Source organism: Pseudophryne corroboree, chromosome 11 (genome assembly GCF_028390025.1).
Source record: "Pseudophryne corroboree isolate aPseCor3 chromosome 11, aPseCor3.hap2, whole genome shotgun sequence".
NCBI lineage: Eukaryota > Metazoa > Chordata > Amphibia > Anura > Myobatrachidae > Pseudophryne > Pseudophryne corroboree.
In genome coordinates this window covers 295,129,572-295,144,699 of record NC_086454.1, presented here as the reverse complement: position 1 = coordinate 295,144,699, position 15,128 = coordinate 295,129,572, and the positions used below count along the sequence as shown (strand labels likewise).

General features: G+C 44.8%; 2 protein-coding genes across 5 annotated transcripts in view; one reads left to right on the top strand and one right to left on the bottom strand.

The window, feature by feature from the left end:
* The window catches only part of DHX38 (DEAH-box helicase 38), a 70,881-nt gene extending 69,464 nt beyond the window's left edge, over positions 1-1,417 (top strand). The window contains exon 26 of the mRNA XM_063945473.1: positions 1,146-1,417. Within this exon, the coding sequence (XP_063801543.1) occupies positions 1,146-1,230 (85 nt within the window). The 3' untranslated portion in view covers positions 1,231-1,417. The remainder of the gene's footprint in view (positions 1-1,145) is intronic.
* Positions 1,418-1,993: 576 nt separating this feature from the next.
* Positions 1,994-15,128, bottom strand: part of PMFBP1 (polyamine modulated factor 1 binding protein 1) — a 326,347-nt gene continuing 313,212 nt past the window's right edge. For all 4 annotated transcript variants that reach the window (XM_063945469.1, XM_063945471.1, XM_063945470.1 and 1 more), the window contains 5 exons: positions 5,504-5,613; positions 5,332-5,406; positions 3,251-3,344; positions 3,118-3,170; positions 1,994-3,045 (listed from right to left, as the gene is read on the bottom strand). In XM_063945469.1, the coding sequence (XP_063801539.1) occupies positions 2,973-3,045; positions 3,118-3,170; positions 3,251-3,344; positions 5,332-5,406; positions 5,504-5,613 (405 nt within the window). In that variant the 3' untranslated portion in view covers positions 1,994-2,972. The remainder of the gene's footprint in view (positions 3,046-3,117; positions 3,171-3,250; positions 3,345-5,331; positions 5,407-5,503; positions 5,614-15,128) is intronic.

The window sequence follows — 15,128 nt, the reverse complement described above, 5'->3', positions numbered from 1 at the left end:
ATCATGGCTGGTACCACTGTGCACTGTGCAAGTCATGTACCGGCCTGGTGAAGGCCCAGAAGTGAGAGCCTGATCCAGCTTCTACTTTTTTTTCGCTTTATGATGGGCAAAGATCTGTCTGTTTTAAAGTTACCCGTCACTTATACGAAGTGGAGGCAGAGATTTACTTGAATGAAAACAAATCTCTGTGTCCATTCATTATGAGCTAGTGACATTGGCTGAGGCATATGAAGCACAGGTCAGTAGAAACTGGTTAATCAGGGACACAGTCTAGAAACACAGCCAGACAGGATATGAGCTTCAATTAATCTATGCATCCCTGATCTAGAAATAATTATCTATACAACTGATGTACACCTTAGCATGCTCAGACCTTCTGTGCTCCGCAAATGGAGAGAGACATTAATGTTACACATGTGGAATATACATGGTATGTGGAGAAGGGCTACAATGTGTTTTGCAAATATGCTTTAGAACGTCCTACAGCAGGACGGACGGCAACCAGTAGAAGCACCGGATTTGTGTAGACGTTAAGCTGGACACACAGATATGGTCAATGTTACTGCAAGAGAGGCCCCAAGTAATTCCAGTGCCCTATTGAAATGGGTGTGGTTCATTAGGTCGACATACAATGGGTCGACCACTGAAGGTTGACATGCATTAGGTTGACATGGTCATTAGGTCGACTTATACAAAGTCGACATGGAAAAAATGTCGACTTGAGTTTTTGACTGTTTTCGGTGTTGTTTTCTTTGTAAAGTGACAGGGAACCTTAATTTGTGCACCGCGTCCCCTTGCATGGCTTGCGAGCCTCGGGCAAGGTGCCTCGTTCCGCTACTGCCACGCTCGTCACAGGTTACCGTTCCCAATTGTAGTCCACGTGGATTGTTAAGTATGAAAAAGGTGAAAAAAATTGTGTAAAACTCATGTGAACCTTTTTCCATGTCGACCTAGTGACCATGTTGACCTTCAGTTGTCGACCCAATGTATGTCAACCTAATGCTTGTCGCCCTAACGACCGCCTCCCATTGAAACGTATCTGATCTTTATCTGGCCGGTGAGATGTAAGGAAACACCTGTATGCAGTGCTAGAAATTTCTGCTGCGGTTCGGCCTCCGATCTTATGTGCGTCTTGTGTTTTCCAGGTCTGTAAAGATTTATACCCCAGGGAGGAAAGAACAAACGGAACCGGGAACCCCTCGACGCACCCCTGCGCGGTTCGGCCTGTGATCACATTTGTATATGCCATTCGGCGCCCACCCAACCTGTCCTGGCTGCTTGGAAAGACTTGTCTAGTATGGAGACACTTCAGAGACTTTGCAGCTGTTGCTCTGGGAAGGGATTCATACTATTTTATTGTAAAGTGGAATAATGTTATTTTTAAGCAATAATGTATCTTTTGTTTTGATTGTGTCAAGATGTGCAACGTTTATTTTTACATAACATTACCCTAAGAATACCCAGGCTCGGAGTAATTATTAGGTTTTCACTGGGCTCTAGCAAATATCTTGTCTGCATATATAATATGCAGGACAGTCCTAGAGACTGCAGGCACTTCAGTACGTACAGACTGGTGTTAACATGATAATTAACTCCTAATGAGTGTCGTAATGTCAGAGGCAGTCCCACAACAAGTGGATCAGTTGGCTTATCGGCAGCTCCCTCTGCTTAAAGCCAATTTAAGTGCTGTATATTGACTAAAGGGCAACTGTTAAATGCTGATTATTGATTTCCTTGCAATGCTGACGGGATGAAGTGCAGCTGAGGGATTCTGGCTGGGCCGTGGCTGTGTGGAGAGGGGAGTTTTGTCATTGCACACCATGTAGCCAGACAGCTGCCTGATCAGCCATTACATTTCTTGGTGCACAATGCTCTGAATGAACAGATGTTTCCTACAGACATCTGATGCAACCTCAGCATCTCTGTATTTTCCCCATAATAATTATGGAACAATAAAACCACTAGGGGATGATTGAGGATTTTCAAAGCTCCTGATTAATTTATTACAAAAAATAATATAAATAGCTGTAAAAATGATTCACAATTACACAAAGTAGTAATATAAACCGCAAACAGTGCAATGATTGTATTTGTGCTTCTACCTTTGGCAGGTGAAATTATTCCTTGTGGCAAATGCCGGGACTGGCCAAACACTAAGAGCCAGGTAACTAAGGCACCTACTGTTGTAGGAACAAAGCTTCCAAGGCACAATAGGGTGTGGGGGTTTGGGCACTTCACGGATACAGCACAGAATGGAATTGCCCCTAGGGAAGGTAAAGCTGGCTCCTAGATTTGTCCCGTTTGGCATGTGAATTTTCTGTCCATCCCTTATACCCTCTATAGTGTATACAGGCACTGATTGAGGACACACATATATAGGTAGAATATGCTCTGTAAGTGAGTAATGCATTATACTGTTCTCCTAGAAACTTGTACAGTCTGTGGCAACTGAATTCCCACTATGCAGATCCCATTTTCCATCCTGGGAAGTACAGAAGTTGATCCTTTGTCTTCAGCCTGAGATCCTGCCATACCTGAGAGTTCCCTCTGCTGCGGATGATGGGTACCCGTGTAAGAGTGGTATGTGATACAGTGTAGAATTTGGTGCTTCACATTATCTGGATTTGAGCCGACTCAACGTGTTCATTCATGGTCACTAGTTAGAGCTTGTATTTGTTTACTGCAACCTTATCTTATTCCTCAGTGATTAGGTAGCAGCGTACAAGGTGCTATACGTCCAAAACTGGAACCTCATTGCTTTCAACAGCTGCTCTTGCCATCTGCTTGGCTTCCATTGGTGCTATAACCTTTTGTACATATCCAGCATTAGTGTGTGTCTCAGTGTAATGCACCTTGTCCTAGGATGACTTGCTGCCTCCGGGGTTGCTAGCTGGAGAAGGCATCCTACACATTCAGTGTTTGTACTGTGCAGACATCGTGGTAAAGTCTTGAGCACATGGCTTGCTGCAGCATCAAGAACCCCCCCGTGGCTTTGTCCTCAGGTTTCCCACACTGGTAAATGCCCGTCTTGCAGAACGCAGGGTCCTGTGGAAACACTTGTTAGTGTCTTTAAGACTGGACCGACTGAGGAAGGAGAGTGGCAGGTCAGATACTCACCCTGGGTCCTCACTAGGACGCTGGAGCTCCAGGTCTGACTTGCGCAATGTCAACTAGAATGACACAACCAACGGTGAGAACTATTGCTAGCAACTGCTGTAACATTTCACCATAAGCCTGTACCATTGCTCACCTTATACCGCTCATTCTCTATCCGCCTTTCATCTTCTAGATTCCTGAAGTGTCTGTTCTCCTTCTGCACCTGCTCTAGCATCTCCTGCATGTGGCTGTTGGAGAGACAGATGTGGAGTCAGCATGCACAGGCTGGATAAACCATAGGTCTCATACTGTGTGTATGGTGAAGTAGGGACTCTAGTATATAGAACATGAAAACTGTGGGGCGTTGCTGGTCTGTGACCCTTACACATTGTTTCTTTTATACCCTGCCCTAGCACCAGTGATCGGAGGGCCTACATTGCCAGTGCTAAGGTTATTTGGCCACTATTAACCTTCTGTGTAGGTGACTGTCATATAGACCTATATGTGTATGTGATTTGAAACTGTCTGGGTTTATATATAGTCTACACCTCTGAAATCAGAAGGATCTCTTGCAGTGTATTTGTCAAAGCAAATCAGTGCAAAATGTTTGCAATAAAAATATATTGCACAGTATAGGTGTAGCGGTATTGTGTTCTGTGCAAGGACCCTATGTTTTTGTTACGCTTCCAACTGTGAATGCAGCCAACTAGAGGTCACCAAACTCCTTTCCCTCTATCTAAAGATATGTCTCCTTGCTGTATGGATAGTGAGGGTGGCAGGGCAGGAATAGTCTATTGCTCATATTAAATGGGTGTATTACTGTGCTCTATGGATAAAGCTCTAATATCATTCTCAGGGTTGTACAATAAGCTCTTAGTACAGATTGCAGTATTTGTGGTTCTATCACAGTGACTATAAAGTAGTATTTACAGATGGTACCAATGATAAGCCCTATAAAGTCACTATTGTGCACTCCAACACTGTTGTGTGGTCACGCCACTTGAACTGTACAGTGTGAAGTGTAGGGTTATGCGTCCATGACGCCACTTGAACTGTATACAATGTGAACTGTAAGGTTATGGGTCCATGAGTAAGCCGGCTTGTTGGAATATTGGTCTGTAAGAAAAAGAAATTGCATCACCTACAAATGTGTCCTCACACGCCTAGCCTCAATATGTCATGCGGCACGAGTGCGCCGTGCTGATCAGCGTAGCGGTTTTTCTTGCGAATGTGTCCATCGCAATGTGTTGCAACAAAATGCTTCACTAGGCTGTGCTGATTCATTTCCTATAGGACACTTGTATGTCTGCGTGCGACTGAGTCTGTATACGAAGCACGACGGAACTTGGCGTGACAGAAAGCCGCGGCCGGTGCCTCAGACTTAGTTGCACATAGGTGTACTGTACAAATGTCGCATATCAATTTAATCAGTGTAGTCTGGGAAAACGGTTTTGTGGCATCTAATTGCATTTAAGATGCACATTTGACTGAAAGACGGCCATTGCAAGCCAAGCCGCACGGGACCGGACGTGCCCAAGAAGGGATGTTTGCCGCAACTGCATCTGAGGATGTACCTGTATATGTGATTCAAGGGCTTATTACAACTTCAGCAACTTTTAATTGATTGGTTTGTACATGCCCTTTCTCAGTTGCACTATATAAGCTGCTTTATCTGTGTTTCTTACCAAGGTCTGTACTGTATATCATCTAAGCAGAGTTGTTAATGTTGTTGCCTTTTGAACACATGTCCTGCAGGACGATATTGAGGGAAAGTTTAATATACAGTCATAATGTCAGGCAGCACATAGTCTGCTCCATGATATCGACCTTGGTAAAGATGCTAATTAAAGAATTTTAACGGTCTCTGCAGTATAACTGTATACAGCTCGTTTATAGTTACATTACCAACCATGTTAAAATGCTTTTAATTAGCACCTTTTGGGGTCGGCATTGTGGTGCCGACAAAAAAAAAAACGTATTCGTGGTTTGTGTCCACATAATGTATCACTCCTGTCTTTATTGTGTTTGTGTAAGATTAATAGTAAAAATAAATCGGACCGCATCTGGGTGCAATATGGTTCCGCTCCCGTTCCTGCTACTATAATAGTCTCTGTGGAATGACTTGGTATTAATGGTGATCGGTTCAGGTTGTAAGCAGGAGATAAGGCAGCAGCAGCAGAACATTCGGTACTGGGGCAGAGGCAGCTATTAGAAGGTATGTGGTAAGGGACTTACTCTTTCTCTGTGGTCAGCTGCTGTATCTGCTTGCTCTGCTCCCGAATCTTCTCCCCCAGAGTCTGGTTGGCTTCTCTGAGAGAAGGAAATGAAAAGGGGTTATGGATGTTCAGCCAGCTTGTGTGACTCTCCAACTATTGGGGAACAACAAGACCCAGCATTTTGCACTCACTTCTGTTCGCTAACCCATTCGTTTACATTGCACACGACCAACTCGCTTTCGCGGTGCAGCCTCCGGCAGTCTGACCTTGCTGCTTCCAGGGAGCTTTGTAGTGTGTCCACCTGTAACCGACACAGAGAGGTGTAAGCTGATGTAGAGTAATATGATTTATGGATCTGTAGCTAATACAGTCCACAGTCCAGGGGCAGGATGTAATGGCTTGCAAGATGGCCGGAACTCTGAGAGTCCGGCCGAACTTGTACTTTTTTTTTTTTTTTTTTAAGACGCAAATGTTTACAAGTTTGTCCAGAGTCTCAGAGCTCTGGTTGTCTCGCAAGCCATTACATCCAGCCCCAAGAGTCAGACACAGAAGGTGTTTTAAATTGGTCCCCAGGACCTCCAATTGTTCATGTTCTCCCCTGCATCTAGCCGAGGCACAGGGTGTACTCATTCCTAACGGACACATGTACTCATTCCTAACGGACACATGTACTCATTCCTAACAGACACATTCTGGAAATTCACGAGCGGTCTCCAAAACAAAATAGTTCTGGTGAGTTTTTGTAAAACAGTGATTTCTCCGGCAGGATCCACAGGGTATCCACATGATACACTGAGATATGGTGGAGCGACAGTGGATCTACACCGAACAGTCAAAGCTTTGTGGCCTCCCAGCATGCAACAGGCCCGTCCGTATATCCCCGCCTCCTGGCTCAGGCAAACCAGTTTTCTCTTGCGTCCTAGAGGATACTGGGAATCCATTTAGTACCATGGGGTATTCTATACGGGTCCACTAGGAGCCATGGGCACTTTAAGAATTTGATAGTGTGCGCTGGCTCCTCCCTCTATGCCCCTCCTACCAGACTCAGTTTAGAAAATATGCCCAGAGGAGCTGGTCACGCTTATGGAAGCTCCTGAAGAGTGTTTTTCTGCATTTATGTTATGTGTTTGTTATTTTCAGGCAAGACTGGTTGGCCCCAGCCTGTCTGCTATGTGGGACTTGAGGGAGGGGGAGGGGGGACTGTCCAGCCTCTTGAAGGGTTAATGGTCCTGTTCCCCACTGACAGGACACTAGCTCCTGAGGGAATTTTTTGCAAGCCCCACCACGGCGAGCGTACATTCCTGCAGCACGCCGCCACCCCTAACAGAGCCAGAAGAGTGGTGAGAGTACTAAGCCGGCGTCTCGGTTAGCGGGTCGCCGGCCATTATTGGGGCATGAGGGTATGGAGACGCACGGCTTCTAACCGGGGCAGACTGCGTCTCCAGACTCAGTACACAGTGCAGATGCACCGCTTCTGAGGGGGCAAACTGAGTCTCAGTACACAGTACCCACACTGGCAAACACAGACTTAAAACGGCTCTGACTCCACTTTAAGAACTAAATTACCTCAGCCAGTATAAAAAAAGCGTAAAAGACCGTGCGCCATGGAGGAGGCGGGGCTTCACTATGAGTGGATCCATCAGCTCACCAGCGCCATTTTCTCTCTGCAGTGGACACAGACGCGGACAGGGAGTGACGTGCAGATCTTCCAGAGTGACTCCAGATTACCTCAGCGGTACCAGGGTAGTCATAGCGGGGAGGGGAGCGATTATTAGTGTACTAAGTCCCCAATCTGGGTACTTAGTCTGCGACCCGGCTAAGCTAGGCATTAGCGATAAGGGTGCTGTGTGCTAGCTCCATAATATCTCTGTGTCTCCCTGGAAGGGTTCTTTGTGGGTTAATTGTGCTTTTAACCTTTTCCTGTGTGTGTGCTATCACATGTACATTATGTCGGGCAAAGAGTGTGTTTTCATGTGCTGCAGTGTGTTCCTCTTCCCCAAGGGGCTCACTACTGTGTACTCTGTGTAATGCACCTTCCCAGGCTAGCAGGGCTGAACCAGCTTGGCTGGATTCCATTAAAGGAATGATTTCCAATATTTCTACTAAATTGTCCCGCAATGAGAGAGAGACGCAGTACTTAAGACAGTCTGTGGATGAGTTTATGAACAGAAACTCAGTCCCCAAACTAGCGTCTCAGACCCCTACCATTTGTCCGCAAAAACGTACTCTGGCCCATATCCTGCAGTCTGACTCTGATGATGAAGGGTCTGACATGGAGGAGGGGGAGGTGGACTCAGAGGTGGGGGAGGCTACTTTGTCACAGGGAATAGAGGCTCTTATAGAAGCTATCAGAGACGTTCTGCAAATTCCTGATAAGGTGACAGAGGAGTGTGAGTTATCTTATTTTAATGTAAAATATAAATCCTCCGTCACTTTTCCTGTGTCAAAGGAGCTGAATACCCTGTTTGAAGAACCGTGGGTTAAACCCGATAGGAAATTTCAAATCCCTAAGAGGTTACTCTCATCCTTTCCTTTTCCTCCTGAGGATAGGAAAAAATGGGAAAATCCACCGTCAGTGGATGCAACAGTATCTAGGCTGTCACGGAAAATAGTATTGCCTGTCCTTTTGTGCAGCCTCCCTGAACGGCACGGCTGATCGTAGAACTCACACTCAAATCCTTGTACACAGCCGCTGGTGTGGCCCAGATACCCACTATTGCATGTGCGTGGATCACTAAAGCCATTGCTAAATGGTCAGGTAACCTAATTGAGGGGTTAGATTCCTTATCTAGGGGGGAGATTTTTTTTTACACCTGCAACATATACAGGACTCTGCAAAATTTATGGTGGAAGCCATAAAAGAAATAGGCTTGCTTAATGCACGCACCACTGCTATGGTAGTGTCAGCACGCAGGAGACTGCTGATGCGGACTTCAGTAAAGACATGGAATGCCTACCATTTACAGGAGAGGATTATTTGGAGATGAACTGGATAAACGGATCTCCAAAGCTACTGCGGGTAAGTCCACATATCTTCCTTCCAGCTCCCACAACCAGGAAAGCCTACTCGGCATCCAATTTGCAGTCCTTTCGGACAGCCAAGTTTAAGGGCAAAACCAGAGGTTCTTCTACAGCCACCAGAGGCGCTAGAGGTAAACCACGCAAACCAGCAACTGCCAGTTCTCGGGAACCGAGTTCAACCTCTGCTTCCTCAAAGCCTTCAGCTTCACTGTCATAGTGGACTGCGATGCCTGGAAGACTGGCAGGTGGGAGCCCTGCTACAATTCTTCAGTCACATCTGGACAAGTTCATGCCAGGATCCCTGGGTCATAAATCTTATTTCCCAGGGCTACAGACTGGATTTCCATGAGTTCCCACCTCACAGATTCTTTAAATCAGGCTTACCAGTTTCACAGGAGGCAAGTATAACATTACAGGACACCATTCAGAAACTGGTGCAGACTCAGGTCATTGTTCCAGTTCCACCTCATCTGCAAAACAAGGGGTATTATTCCAGCTTGTTTGTACTGTAGTACCGAAACTGGATGGTTCGTTAAGACCAATTTTGAACCTCAAGTCGTTGAACCCTGTCAAAGTCAGAAAAAATGTCTCAATGCACGTTGCCATATTTGCACCGCACACTGGTCCGTGCTGCGCATGCGTACGCTCTCCCGTGGAAGCGCATACCCGCAATAGCGTGCACTCGCACGCGCAGTATGCGCATTTACGGTAGAGTTTATGTGATCGTAGCGTGCGACTCATTAGTTACAAATGTTCACAATTAATGTAGTTTATAGATCATGATCCCTTTGATAGTTTCTGTAAGTTTGGTTAAAGTATAATGTCCCAGAGCTGAGGAATCCCTCTTTGCATCGTACGAAGGGTTTAACAGGAATCATACTGCAGTGTTTGGTACCCATCGGAAGAGTATTTAATTAGCAATATTCCGGTGTTGGTTTGGAGCGTATTAATCGCTCGTGCGAATAGTTATGGACATAAGAAGTTTATGTCCATTTCTATGATTTGCACATACTCAGGTATGCGGCGGGAAACCCAGTTTCCCACCCACCTGAGCTGTTGGAAATCGTCACAGCCCACCTGTATGAATCACCCTATGACCTTTTGTTATGATGCAGGGCCGAATTCCTTCGGCCAATGGACAATGGGATTGTAGGACCAGGAGATTGCATTGTGTGTGGAGCATAAATAGGCAGGCCGACCACATCCAGCTCTCACTCTCTCATCAACGGTTATCTGCTGATAATCGGGAGCTGGATATCGAGGCGCTGGCGATCATACCCTTTTGTGCGTAAGTTCTCTCCATAATCATTGTCTTTCTGCGAGCCAATCTCTCTCTCTCTCTCTCTCTATCTCTCTCTCTCCTCTTTTTCTCTTAAATACCTTATAGTATTACAGTATTGTATCGTATTGCATTTAGGTCAGTGTAGTATTGTCTTTTTGTATTTATTGTTTAGTTCTGTGGTTAGGAAGTCTCTGTTATATTGTAGTGTATCATATGTACTGTTATCCCCTTTTACAAGTATATTAGACATAATACAGTTAATAGGCCTTGGAAACCTAAACCAGTATCTGTGTATTTCCTATAGTGATAAGTGTTCACTTGAGCGTCGGTGACGCTCAATCAGCTTAGTAGTTAGTCAGGTTACACAAGGTTGCATTTACACCCTGTACTCACATTAAGGTATTCTGTGTGTTTCATCGGTATAAGGTTTAACATAAAGGTATAGTGTTGTGAGCGTCTGCATCGCTGGTGACCTCCTCGTGGTCTCTAGCGTACGCTACGTTACAGCGAATCTTTCCCCTAGACATAACCAATAACGTGTCCTGTGATCACTGGGCCGTGAGCGAACGTGACGCTTGAGCGTCTCGCCTACGGCTGAGCGATCGCTACGCAGATAGCGTACCATTACGGTACTTCTTAAGTAAACAGCGTACAGTGTTCTTAGCTTCATAAAGGGTTGTTTATACGACAAAGGAATTTAGCATTGTCAATTGCGGGCTCGTCCTATACTTCTCATATCTGCACTAGGTAGATCAGCAGACATTATCCCTCCAGCAAAGGGTGGGAGGTTGTCTCACAGTGCTGACGGGATAAGCGTCTGCTTCGCTTAGGTAAAGAGTGCTGAAGGAATCCGGTAACCGGAAGTAAGAACAAAACGCTTGTGTCTTTTAAAACTGTTTATTTTTCTTTTGTCTTGCGTACGCACGCATATATCTGCATTTCTATTTCATTTTTTCGTATATCACTATTCCTGTTTGCCAAATTTTATAGTTGATAGAAAGGGCTAAAAGGAGATTTGCTGTTATTTAATAGTAGAGGTAATAGTTAAAGTATAGAACAACACACGGGTTGTCTGGAAAACAAGGCAGTCAGTGTGGATTGCGGTAGATGATCAGGGATCATCTACATTGATAAATAAATATATTGTGTTACGGTGGATCCTTTGCATTGCGTACACGTGTCGCTAACAAAGACTAGCGTACGCAATCCAAAAGGCAGACGCACGCAGCGTACACTACGCAACGTAGCGTCTGGTTACGCCCACGTAGCCCAAGTCACGAAAAGTTGAATTAGCGCAAAGCGATAATTAGCGCAAAAGCGATAAGTAACGCACAGCGGTAGATAACGCGAAGCGGTAAATAACGCAAATCTATTTTTGGAAAATCTAAAATTTAGTTTAACAGATCCTGCTCCTAATTGGTAACACTCTTGGCCTGAAGACAATTTCTGCGCAGAAATAGATATAGAAACAAAAGTGTACATGTGTTGAGTGAGTGTGTTTTGTATACAAAAGTTTATACAATTTTAAAGGTGGAACCAAAAGGAAAGTCGGGTACTCGTTAAGGAACATACGTGTAAGTGACATATACGGTGGCCAGGGAGGCATCTCTGGTTAAATAATATTTGAGCATTAGAGTATAGCAGACCATAAGGTAACAAGACCAGGAGGTCATAAGGAACAAGACCAGGAGGTCGTAAGGTAAAAGGTCCGCTATAAAAGTCCAGTGGCACAACGCCTGGGGTGTTGGTGCAGAACCCATATAGGCCATACAAGCTCTGGTTGAAGGAATCGCAGCCGAAAACATCGATTCCATTGATCTTTCAGTACATGACAAGTAGTGCTCGTATACTGAACGATTGGACCGCACGTTATTGTGTGCAGTAGTTAGTAATCTGACCTAATACCATTAGAGTAAAGTGGTCACAAACGCTATCTGTACATTCTGACGTGATTTGTGTAATTTTTTATTTTTGGAAGGGAAGTTCGCTGGTCACTCAGGAACTATCCAACAACCGATACTTGCTGGGGACTGGTAGGTCCAGCACGCCCCAGTAAGTAAAGGTTTACAGGGGCCCTGGGTTGGGTACCACAGCTCTGGTTACAGTGATTGCGGCATAGGCCAACGTGGGCGAGAAGTAAGTGGGGTACTTGATAAACCACCACCGCCGGCCTGCCCAAGGACATCTTGGTTTGTTTGTAAGGGTGCGCTGAAAGCCTTGATATTCAAGGAGGAATAAGCAACGCCTGCAGATTATGGGGGCCATTTGTTCAGGTAGGGGGCGATCAACCCAGGTTCAGGTTGATTCAGAGAACCGATCCATCGGGTCGGCACGATATGTGATGTGTAAGAAATATGGAAATCACGCTGAAGTTTTTTGTGATGAATGGGAGAGAATGACTGTACAAGACAGGGACAAGTTCCCAAGAATAGGTAGCTTCAGTCCAGAGGTGTTACAAAATTTAAGGAGGAGGATAAGTCTCGTTGAACTAACGAAGAGACAAAATAAACATTATGAATATTTACAGTTATGGCAACAGGAAAGTGAATTACAAAGAGAGTCTATTGACTTTTCTGACTCTTATCTTGAGAGGAGAGACATGGCATCGGGAGAGGAGTTGATTGCGGAGAGAAAAGCACAAGGGTGGAACAATAAAAACGCTCTTAGCAACTGTAATATAGATTATAAGAATAAGTGTAATAAATGTAACAATGATTATTGTAATACTGTTGAATGTACAACTATTAACCTGTGCCAGTTGCACCCCATGTCAAACCTCCCTCAGGAATACAAACAAGACAGTGAGCCCAGAACGATGTCAGCACCTCTTCCAACAACCATCACAGAAGCCATCCAGGTGGACACGACCAAATTGGTAAAGGCAATAATCGAACCCCCTAACGGAGGGTCAGGTGAGGTCGTGTCCACAGGTACGTACAATGTTTCATATCACGCACAAACAGATGTACCCCATATTGTAAGGCCAACACAAGATGATGGAACTGAGCTCAATCTGGCCAGGGTGATCTCAGTCCCCAATGGGAAGACTGACGATCAGGGAATCATTCCCGTCAAGGACAGTGCAATGCGCTGTCTCTTGTCCCGGACCGAATTGAGATCAATTGTGTCTGAATTTCCTGATCCTAGGAAAAATCTAGCCAAATGTCAAAGGTTTATAAAAGAACTAGGAAACACCACAGAACCCACCAACAAAGAGTGGCGGACAGTGCTGAGGGCATGTTTGCCCTCCAGGGTTGACCCTGAAAAGTTCATTGCTGATTGTAAATTAAACACAGAGGTACCTTGTACGGAGGAACACAATCAGGAATGTATTAGGCAGATTAACCGACAGTTAGGAATATATTTCCCAGCTGCTGTCAAGTGGAATGAAATTTTCTCCATAAGACAAAACGAAAGGGAAAATGTTTCTAATTATTTCAATCGAGCACTGCAAATAATGGCTGGAAACACTGGGATCACGGACATCAAGACAAATGCACAACATAGAAGAATAGCGGTTAAGGTATTAATGAATGGTTTAAAAGATGAATTAAAAACAAGGGTACAGACCACCAACCCAAACTGGAGAGATATCTCGGTGACTGCACTAAGAGAGGCCGTCATCAATCAGGATCAGAATATCACCAGATACAGAGAGTCACAAAGAGATAAGTTAATGGCAGCAAAAATACAGGCCCAAACCACAAGACCACCCCAACAAAAGCCCCACACCCCTGCGAGAAATCCAGATATGGTAGTCTGTTACCATTGTCATAGAAAGGGACACATTGCAAGAGATTGTAGATCACGAGAAAGACCACACCATAATCATAAAAACCAAGGAACCAGGGAAGCACAGGGGAAACGATTGATGATGATGAGCATCCGAGCGTTTGAGGAGGCATCAAATCAGCCAAGACCCCATTTCACTGACACTTGGAGGAAGCCCAGGATTTGTTACCATTGTAGGAGAGAAGGGCATTATGCCCACAACTGCAACAGCCCACATAAAGTTAGACCCCCTAGACCAAGAAATGAGCAAAATTACAACACACACCATTATAATCAAGAATCACATAGGCAGGAAAGGTGATTGTTAGGAATGGAGGCAAGCCTGAGGTAACGGTTAATGAAGTGGGAGGTCATTCACTGAAGACACGGGAATGACCAGGTTAAACGTTGTAAATGTATTTGTGAAAAATGTTTTTCCCTTTTCTCACTCTCTATCCCCATCTCTGACTAGTAGTGGTAAGAATTCACACATTGCATATCCACTTGGTCCTTGCAGAAGTCTACCAAACCCCAGCATGACCTCCGCCACAATGTATTTCTGGCCAGATACAGACAGTGGAGTAATGCAGGTGCTGGTGGGGAGGGACTGCTCAAGGAGACCAGTAGACACATAGATATGACAGCCAAATAGTCTGACAATGTTTTCTTAATGTTGACAATGTTTAAAAATGCTTTGTTTCTCTTTTCTTATTGATGGTTATTGTCGAGTTAGGTAATGTATATATGCACATGAATTGTTCTCTATCTCTTTTGTTTTTTTTGTTGTCTCTCTCTTCCCACTCATGTTTCCATGATTTAAAGATGGTATGTCACCCCTCAGTTGGACCAATGGTAATGCCAGATTTTTGCTCCTTACAGAAAGATCGTCGGTTAGGAAGGAATATTGCATCACCAGAATGATCGTTTTTGAAGACTGAGAGACAACACCTTTGAGAGGACAGCAGAACAAGAAGAACAACAAGACGAGAGAACTTATTATCGTAACGAGTTCTCTCCCCCTCAAACTGATTTTCTTATACCCCATTTACAAATTTCTTCTTTTCTCCTCCTGTAAGATGGACTTGCCCCAAGAGACTGTGATATGGATTTTTCCCGTTAACCATGATGTTGACCAGAGCAGTCTGTTTCGGTGAGAGTACCAGTGAGGTCGAGAAAGGATCCAGAAAGGTCCTGATGACTGAGACGGAGGTGTAAATTTCCAATAGCAACCCAATCACCAAGCAAAGGCGAGTACCGGGCACGATCTAACAACCATGTTATTTGTAAACAACTGTGAAGGAATGTTAGTTCAAAAAGAAAGTTGTATCTGTAGGCTCTGTAACAAAGTAATGCCAATCCAGTTTTAATATCCATATGGACCGGCATCCATTGAGTGACTATCACTCTCTAGTGGGTAACGTGTTGAACCAAACAGATTGTTGGGTATGCTCTCAAGTACCTCAGGGTCACAGCAAATCAGGGCTAGTACCATTTCCTTTAACGTTAGGGGAGGTACTTGAGCTAAGTGGTGGGAGACCGGTGGACCGGAGGTTTAACATCTCCAGCCCTCCTAGTTTAAAGCTCCACCAATACCATGTGGATAGGTCCCTCTTATGTTTTAACATCTCCAATCCCAGAAAACCGGGAAATTGGGAAGTGTCATGGAGCAACCTTACCATGACCTTTTCACACAGAGCAGATAGAATGCCTACAGATACAGAGCTCGTACGCCACATAGCCAG